This window comes from Apteryx mantelli, chromosome 16, assembly GCF_036417845.1.
Source record: "Apteryx mantelli isolate bAptMan1 chromosome 16, bAptMan1.hap1, whole genome shotgun sequence".
Classification (NCBI taxonomy): Eukaryota; Metazoa; Chordata; class Aves; order Apterygiformes; family Apterygidae; genus Apteryx; species Apteryx mantelli.
In genome coordinates this window covers 16303577-16313248 of record NC_089993.1, presented here as the reverse complement: position 1 = coordinate 16313248, position 9672 = coordinate 16303577, and the positions used below count along the sequence as shown (strand labels likewise).

The window sequence follows — 9672 nt, the reverse complement described above, 5'->3', positions numbered from 1 at the left end:
ACTAGCTATTACCTTTAATTTGCAGGTAAAAAGTGCGATACAGCCTATTCACTAGTAAGAGCAGGCAATGCAAAGAAGAGGCATGTGTACAGAGGGATGGAGGAGCAAGGAGAGAGGGAAAGTCATGCCTGCCGATGGACTTGGAAAGAGACCGGGTAAAAAGACAGTTTAAAGAAGTCTGCTTAGAACATGAGGCGGCCTCCCAAGGCCTGCCTGATATTAAGCACCGATACCATCTACAGCCCAAGGAAACAACTAAGAATTTCAGCGCCAAAAGAGCTTCCTGCCCAATCTGCTAAGCAGCCAGTTTTTGCAGAGCACTTCAGAGCGAGGACGGAAACACAGATTCAGCTGATGAGACACAAGAAGTGTCTCTAAAAGCATTAATTTCCTTTGGGAAGCAGCCCATGTGCTCCTAGCACTGGGCAACCATCACTCCTGCAGCAGGACCCAGCAAGGCAGATGATTAAATCTGCATCAGTTATTTGGGATAACCGGAAACGCAGTGGATGAGGACACAGTGTCACAAGCAGTGACTAGTGCTCTGAGGACAAACGAACTCTGAGTTCACCTTGACACACGCTGATCGAAAGGATTTTTCATTTTTTCTTCTTCCAGGGATAACTATCTGCATCCCTGCCACATCCCCTTAAAGCTCTGGATCAATGTGGATATAATACAATCCCAGAGGGAGCTGCACTGAACGCACTAGGGACCAGGCCACGGAGCAGTGTGCATCACCACGGCATTGGTATTCCTCCAGCGCTGGTCGCCAGAGCCGGGCTGGGACCTGTCCGGCCTGCCCCGAGCCCAACTCAGAGCTGCTGCAAGCAGACATGGCTGGTAAAGGCACCACCAACAAACCCGGCTCCCGAAGAGATTCGGGTGCTCTGCAAACCTCTGTAACAAACAGCCCTGAAACAACACACAGAGGCAGATGCATTATTTCTTGCAGTTTTTCTTTGACTTTTTTTTTTTTATTCCTTCCCTTCCTTTGCCACAACACACACTTTGTATTAAATATCTGAAATATATTAATTTTTAAAAAGTATTAATAAAAAGCTACTGAAGGACACAGCTGGCAGAGTGACCGAGGGCAGAGACCCATTGCAAAACATCGGGACGTTTAAAAACAGAAGACCTGAAAAACAATGATAACAGAAAAATCCAGGCATCTTTTGCATATGCACACCTGGCTGGAATATCCTGGACTCTGGCATTATTGCAAAAACAGAAGGGGAAGCAGTAGAAAAAATAGATTCCATTGTACCAACCTGTATGGAAAAGGGAGTTAAGAGCAAAAATGAGACGGCTTTAAACATTTTTGGTATTTCAGATGTTCCCTCCCACACCCACCACTCAATCACTTTTAAACTTTTAGCAAGTTTTCTGGCTTGGGATAGCCAAAGAGCACAAAATCTGCTTCATAAAGCTTGTAGAGCTGTCGCCTCCAAGCCAGTGGGATTTTGGCAAACCAGTCATCCTCCCAGCTGCTGGCAGTCCTGTTCCGGTAGCTGGGAGGGAAGCGAAGCAGCCTGTCCACTTTGAGGAGCTGCAATAGATGAGCAGCATCCTCATCCAGTGTCTCCAGCTTCCCAATAAAATCATAGTCTATCTGGCACGGGTGGCACAGCCGGTAAACCTGCCTCCAGTGCTCATTGAAGGGGGCCATCTTCTCTGTCCGGGGGTCCAGTAAGTACTGGATGAAGTCAGAAAAGGAGACTTTGAGGCCTGCCCCGAAGGCCTCACTGACAGAGGTGGGGAGGTTGGTATGGTTGGAGTAGAGCTTTAGCATAGGGATGGCAAAACGCCGGTAGAACTCCTCATTTTCCAGCTCAAATTTGCTGCGAAAGGCAGATATGAGGCGGACAAAGGGGTCCCGTACAAAGAGGAACTTAGTGTACTTCTTCAGCTTGATCTTCATGAGGTGCCGGGAGAACTTCCCATAGCGGCGCCAGAATTTGTTAAAAGTCAGGTGGGTGCTGGTGTTGTGGACATGTTCCCGCGGGATATCCAGAGGGTCCCGGTATGGGACTCCCTGGTCCAGCAGGCTCTCACTTAGCACAATCATAACCCGTTTCCAGTTGGTGCAGGCCACCTTGGGCACATAACAGTAGATGATGCCGTGGCGGTCGTCCACGATGAGGTGGTTGAGTTCATAGTTGGGGATGTCATCGAAGGAGCGCTCCTTGGTGGGGAAGGTGAAGCTAGAATTGGCACAAAACTCCCGCAGTGTTCTTTGCCTCTCTATCTGCAGTTTCTCTTGGTCCAAGCTGGCTCTGGCATCATGTGTAGACCAGTCATAGCCTCGCACATTCTCCTCCAGATTGCTTGCCACAGGCTTGCTGGAGCCCTGGAGGAGTGGCTGCTCTGTCTTTTTGCTGATAGAGATGTTCCGTTTCACACTCGAACTAAGCAGCTTTGCCAAAAATTCATCCACATCCGGCAAGGTTTCCCAATCTTCACCCTCAGCGATACCAGGAATGGCCCCTGGGGAATGAGGCCTGGAGAAGGACGTATGCAGGTAGAAGTGAGCTGTTCCCACATTGTCCCAGTACACGATGATCAGGAGGATCATGAAGATGGAGACCAGCACCACAGAGAGACGGAGGAGCCGTGCTTTGGTCATCCTGACAGCTACTGTGATAGCTGGCTCTCACCTGGGTTCACCTCCAGCTTGCAGAATAAGGCTTGGGTTCCAGCATGGTGCTGCAGACCAGGAGCCTGGAAAGGTACCAGAAATAAAGTTAGTTGATCCCTCAAGCACTCTGGTTTGGAGAGAATGACTTTGCAGGATCAAGACTCTGTGCAAGGCTGACTGTCCAGTTCTGCATAGGAAGAGCTGTGTGGACCTCAGGTGCCCTCAAAGAGCACACGGAGAGCACTGACTCTCTTGGAGACAAAGCCTGACCCCCCCTTGTAGGTCCTCCCTTAGCAGTGTTAATATAGTGTCTGGTTCTCCAATGGAACAGAAGGGGACATCAGATCTCAAAGCATTCCTGGGGCAGACTAGAGCCCTCAGTTGCTGCTCCAGCTCTCACCAACTCCTCCGTCCAGGAGAACGAAAAAACTGCACTTTGTCCCGCAAACCATGGGACAGAGTTAGGACTGGATCTTTAGGTCTCCATGGGGCCTCAGAGCTCAGCCTGTAACTGACTGAAAGTTCCAATTTTCTGCGCAAAAGAAGATATAATGTGTTGCACTTTCACCAGTTTCCATAGCAACTATGTTTTGTTCATCAATCTCCAGCTTCTGGAGTCATGTGATTTCATGAGACACTCTGCTTTCACTAAAAAAAAAATAAAATATTAAGATTCCAGGCCTCAAGTTTGCAGAGAAAAGTTTGAGAATATTAAAAGAAATGCAGCTACGTATAGAAAATATCCAGAACCAACTGTCTTTCAGATCTCCTTGATTTTTAAACACATCTAGCACACAACAGGAAGAAAAAGGGCTTGATTTTAACACTTAACGGTTTTAACATTTATCATCACACTGAGGTCTCATGTACCTCATGAAAATGCTCTCTACCACTGCGCTGAAAACAAAGGCCCTAACAAGACACAAACATGCTGCTGAGGGTGCCGCTGCCACAGAGGTCAGAGCAGACCCCTGTCCAGAGGACACCACTGACCCAAACGCCCCATCTGACCTAATCAGTGTGAACGCACCCAGTAGATGCCGCCACCACGACCTTTCTTGGTAGCTACTCCACTGTGTCAGCAGCAGTGATTAGACAAAGAGCCTTCCTATGAAAACCAGGGGAACACGGCCTTGATAAAAGCCAAGTATCAGTAGAAATCCAAAGGAATGGTTATTTCTAACAGAATGATTCCTGAGATCAAAGATGCTCTAGTAAATCTCTGTGCATGTCTGGACTGTGTGTTGAGTCAAGACCTCTTTTGCTGGCTTAACATCTTTTATGTTTCATCCCTAACTGCTCTTGATCACCAATGACAAGTGGAAATCGTTACAAAGGGAGTTGAGAACACCTTTTCCAGGTGGTGCAGCAGTTTTTTTACTTCAGCTAGTCCCATCTTTTTAGTGCTACCTGGTACTTCCTTGCTGACCCCCAGTCCCTTGCCACCAACAAGCTCCTCAAGGGAGATCTGCTGGAAGAAACCTGCTGCAAAGGCTCAGTGTAGAGACAGGCTGGCAAACCAGGCTTGCTCTCTGCCCGAGTTAGCCATGAACTTCAGAAGCAGGTAGGGAAAAAGCCGACAGTGCCCGACTGTCCCATGAGTGAAGTACCTCTGGGTGCCTGAGAGAGGGTGGGAGCAGCCAGACCTAAAGGAAGGAAAGAGGTAACATGCCCAGGTAAGGTAATTTATCTTGGGGTCAGACAACTGGCTAATCTATTCCCAGCTCTGTCACAGGACCTTGAATAAATCATTTAATCTTAATCTGTTTCCCCTCCCAAGGACACCCACTCTGTTTAGCTTGTAGGTTTGTCCCAGGGGATGATCAGTGGTTACAGGCTCAGTTAGCACTCAGGGCATCTCAGATTGGCCTTCCAAAAACTCACCTACCTAAATAAGCGGCTACACCTGCTAACTTTGAACTTAGCGTCTGTGCCTCCGTCTCCCTGCCTGGCAAACGAACACGAAGCTGTTCATGCTCCTGACCAGACAGTCCTGAGGTTTAACATTTCTGACAGTTAGCAAGCACCCTGGGATCATGGAGCAGGCACAGGCAGTCAGGGAAGGATAATGCATTACAGGGAAGAGCAGCTACCTGATGTTTTGAGAGAGAATCCAAGGTTTGCTGTTTTACACAGTCTCTCTCTGCAAGTTTTAACTTCAAAAGCCAGATAAAACAGTGGTCACCTTGCAAACCCCCCTTCCCTCCCTCCAGGTATAGTCCAACACCTGATTATAAGAAAAGCAGATGAAGATACAAAACAAGAGCCACTCTTTCTGCAGACATCCCCATTCTGTCTAATGACTCAGAACAAACCCTACAAACATCAGCTGTGAAAATAAAACTTGTCAGCAGCCCTGAAAGGAGGCTTTTCAAAATGAGGACTGGGTCTCTTTCCCCCAAAACACAGAGATTGTTCCCCAGCCAGTTCATACACAGCTCTCGAACAGCACCAGCCCCACACTGTACAGGGATGCAAAGAAGCTGAGAGTCCACATATGCACGAGGTACTGAGCAGTGGGAGATCTGCTCAGTACCTTTGAAACTCACAGAGGCCTTAATTTAAGAGACTTGTCTAAGCAAGGCTGAGATTAAACCTCAGGAATGCCAGATTTTAGCAACCAAAGTCCTGGTTTCAAACACTGGACCAAAAGCATTAGACTGGAATTTACTGATAAACAGAAGAACAATACCAGATATCATCACATATCAAAGTATTAGCTCAGTTTGTCCCAAAAGACCTAAAATGCAGAACTGAAGGTTTGGGGTTTTTCCACCTTGGTGTGTTTATTTACACTTAGGAGGTAGGTAAGCCAGAAATTCAGTGTAGCTGGTGACTTAACACGTGACTTTGCACTGCAACACCAAATACCATGTTTCTTGGATTCAGGCTCCTAATCTGCATGTCAAGAGGAGCTGGAAGAACTGCAGACATAACACATTGCGCTCTGTGGAGCAAGAGGCAGGTATTACTCAGCAGTAATTCTCCACGTTTCATTAGTTAAGACTGAGGACAGATCAGATCTAAGAAGAATCACCCAGAACGATGAGTACGGAGTTAAAGAAGGGGCAAATTATATATGTGCGTCAGCACTTCAGGCCAAGCATCTCAGCCCAATGACAGAAGATAATGGAGTGACACTGCCAAGTCTACTGCTTGGCACATTTCTGGTTTTGTGTTTTGCCTAAATCCATTCTTGTTTTTGAGACTACTAGCTGCTCAGGGCAGGGACTGCTTCCTATTCTGGATGAATACAGTGCCTCCTGTGCACATAATCCCCAGCACACTGGGTCTCCAAAGCTGTTTGAGACCTTTAGGGTGGCTGGAATGCAGTAATTCTGGAAAGCAGCAGAGCATCTCTTTTCGCCTTCTCTATACTCAGCAACTTCCACTGCTTCGGGCACTGCAGCAGCCTGCCAGCATCTCTGCAAGGCTGTCCCACCCCAGTGTGGACAAATTGCCCTCTCAGCAGTGACGGAAGCAACCAAGGCATCGTGTGTGGCATGCCAACGCACACATTCCTTTGGGTAAATGGAAGGATGCTCTTCATCAAAGCCACCACGATAACATAGCTTTACTGAGTGCACCCCAAGGGCTCAAGCCTGCTTTCCAGGACACAGCACACAGGCCTGCCAGAGCATTCTGCTTTTCCAAGACACACAGCAGTGATCAGCAGAGAATCGAAATGACTATGCTTGCATTAACTCTACCAGTGCCAGAGGGGAACTCTGGAAAAGAACAGTAATGCAACCTAATTTCCCCTCATGAGGCACCTTCTGCAAGAAACAGAGTTACTTACAGAGTTACTCCACTGATTATGAAACACCCTCTTCCCAAGCACTTCATAAAAGACACCAGACCGAGAGCACAAATTAGAGGTCTCTGTGCACATCAGAGGGAACACGCTTTCATCCTCTCCTTGCCAGAACCAGAAGAAAAAGCCTCCACTGAGAAGCCAAGAATTTACATTCAAGTTTAGCTCAAGGGCATCAGCCAACAAGGACGCACACCAGCATCCACTACAAAGCTGCCTCTGTAGCATGACTAGCAAACTGGGAAATAAGCTGAGTGCTAAAATCATCCTGTGGAGCCCCCCGTTACATGATTATCGCATGACTGAACCTGGCCTGGGTGGGAATCCATGACTCACTCTCCCCATCTCAGGCCTGGAAAAGACACGGAGGTCCAACAGCACGGGTCCCATCCCATGACAAGTTGTCCTGTCAAATCACTGAGGTCCTAGACCAGTCAAATTTAAAGCCAGAAAGGGTGAACGTATCCCTTTTGCTCTTTTTGCAAAAGCCACTGCAGATCCAGGTCCTTCAGGATTTAGAAACCTTATTTGTACTCTGTGGCCACTTTGTAACTGTTCTCAGGGCAAACAACGTGCATCAGCTTAATTCCTGGCTCTTTCCTGCTTTCCTCTCTACAGTGTTTCTGCGCAGTGACTGCATTTCCTCCCAGCCGCCCTTTGCAAAAGAAAGTAACTCCAGCTCTACCCGTTCTCTCACAAAACCGGAAAGGCATGTTCTTCGTCATGGGAAAAAAAAGCAACTTACCTATGGGTATGTACCAGGAGCACTGGTACGTACCCATATCTCTATGAACAGAGATGGTCTTCAAATAGACTGTCTCCAAAGACTACATTGCAGCTTCCATCTCTTCTTGCTTTGTATCTTCCCAGCTCTTCCCTTCTCCCACTCCTCCTAATCCCTCTGGGAAGCACAAGGCACAGATCAGGCACCAAGCACCAGACCCCTTCCCTCCAGAGCCTGTTCATTCGACACATGGGAAACACGGGATTTCAGATAGCTTGTTTTAGCTTTGTCTGCTTCTGAAGGGGCAAGGGAAAAAGAGACTGAAAACTTTTAAAAGCTATATAGAAAAGAAATACAAATTGATGCTTCCTCCTGTGGCAACTTCTTTCACCAGCAATCATTTGATCCGTTTAGCTTCTTTACCCACATATAGTGGAATACACCTGTTACTGGCTAGGCTTAGGGAATAAGCAGGCTCCAGAGAAGTGAAACGAAGTTATTTACTCTCTCTAGGTGTGGGAGAACGAGCAGCAGGCTCCCATCATTCAAATCAGATGGAGACTGTACCAATTACCAGAAAAGTATTTCATGTATTCTGTCATAATTCAATAAATTGCTTCTCCTCAACTTTCCAAAATCTGGTGTCTTGTGTAGACTAGGGAAGTTTTCACCCGTGTAATTACATCAACAGTTACACTGGTATAAATGCATAGCGTAAGCAAAAAGCAGGGCTTGTGTTGTGTCTTGTACCTCAACTTAGCATATATACGCTAGAGAAGACCATCAAAAAAAAGTTTTAATCTACGCAGCTATCCCTCCCACCACCGTCACAAAGCTTAGCTTGTACCGGCTTGGCAGCACCAGTCTCCTCTTTTCTAATATACATACTTGCAAGCAGTCTTAATAACCATATTTCTAAGTTTCCCATCAGGAAGCTCCCCAAACGCATGTTCTGTTCAGCCGTTATAGTTGTCGCGGGCTGCGAGCACACCCACCGTCCCTGGCCGTGCAAACACAGGAAGAGTCTCAGCAAGCCTCGGTGCCTACAGCTCGGGCCAACAAAAACCTGGAACATTTGTTGCGTGTCAACACCAGCTCTCCGAACGGGCTGGAAATCAGAGCCCCATAACTCACGCTGTCTATATTTGCCTTGGAAATACCTTATTTAAGCATCATTTTCTACTGTTTATAGTTCAGCTGCGTACTGAAGTTTTGTCGATACGGTTCAAACGGAATTAATTACTCGCTTTAACTAAGTCACGCTCAGTCTTCTGCTAAAAGCCACCGTCTCACCAGAGATGGAAACGCTCCCTCAAGGACAGGGCTTCCCGGTTTTGCTCCCGTGGCTGCGTGGCCCTGAGAAGGTCCCGAGCCCGGACGCAGCACGGGTCTGAGCCTAGCACGCACGAAAACCCCACGGATGTCAGACGGGCTGGTTTTGAGCCACAGGCCTCGCACGAGAAGCGGGGGGGGGGAAGCAGACGGCTCGGAGTTCAAGCAAGGGCAGCTCTCAGACCCACCCGCCGCCCCGGGGGCGAGCAGGCACCAGCCGCCGCGCAGCCGCCGCCGCCGCCGCCGCCGCGCCGGGGAGGGAGGCGCAGCCGAGCCGCCGCCGCCGCCCCGCTGCCGCGGGCGAGGGGCCTCCCGACACGCTCCGGCCGGGCGCTGGGGCCGGCCGCCGCGGTGAGGGGCGTACCTGGCGCGGGGAAGGCGGCCGAGGGGCTCCGCAGCGGGCGCCGGGATCCGCCGCGTCCCGCCGCCGGCCGGGGGAGCAGCGCCGGTGCTGGAGGACAGGGAAGAAAACGCGCGTTATCGCCGGCAGCGCCGCGGGGAAGGGACCCTCCGCTGCCTCGCTGCCCCCGCTCCAAACCCGGGCTCGCCGCGGCCCCCCGCGCCCCCCTCGCCGCAGGGCTGCGAGCGCAGGCGGCCCCCGCCTCCCGCCGCCGCCTCAGCGAGCCCCCGCCCGGCTCCCGCGCTGCCCCCGGGCGAGGCCGCGCCGCGCTCACCTCCCGCCCGGGCAGCGGCGCCGGCGGCAGCGCCACTGTCGCCTTCCCCCTCCGCCTGCGGCCGCCCGGCCCCGTCCCGCCGCTGCCCGGCCGTCACCGCCGCCGCCTCTCGCGAGACGCCGGGCACGGGGGTCCCCGCGGGGCCGCGGCGCAGGCGCCGCTCCGCCCGCCGGCGGGAGGGGAGGGCAGGGGAGGGCAGGGCCCGGCCCGGCCCTGCCCTGGCGGCGCCGCCCGGCGCGCCCCGGCCTCGGCCTCGACCTTGGCCCCGGCCCCGCTGCCTCAGGGCGGGGGAAGCCATTTCCTCGGCGGCCGGGCCCGGGGGAGGGAGGGGGCCGCCGCGAGGCGTGGCGAGAAGGACACGGCGCCGGGGCGGGGAGGGGGGTCAGTCCCCACAGTCCTTCCTAGGAGCGAGGGGTAGCTGACCGCAGCCAGCACGGATAACAGCTGCTGCTTGGGAAGCGCAGAAAAGTTTTAAGTCCCTTTTCTC

General features: G+C 51.1%; 1 protein-coding gene across 2 annotated transcripts; it reads right to left on the bottom strand.

Moving 5' to 3' along the window:
• Positions 1-973: 973 nt before the first annotated feature.
• On the bottom strand, positions 974-9239 carry CHST12 (carbohydrate sulfotransferase 12). 2 transcript variants are annotated; one of them, XM_067306207.1, is made up of 2 exons: positions 9186-9239; positions 974-2724 (listed from the first exon to the last, which is right to left on the bottom strand). In XM_067306207.1, the coding sequence occupies exon 2, from the start codon at positions 2627-2629 to the stop codon at positions 1370-1372; it is 1260 nt and encodes a 419-aa protein (XP_067162308.1). In that variant the 5' UTR covers positions 2630-2724; positions 9186-9239; the 3' UTR covers positions 974-1369. The 2 variants fall into 2 exon arrangements, with proteins under 2 accessions (XP_067162308.1, XP_067162307.1); XM_067306206.1 differs by lacking the exon at positions 9186-9239 and adding an exon at positions 8876-8954.
• Between the last annotated feature and the right edge of the window lie 433 nt (positions 9240-9672).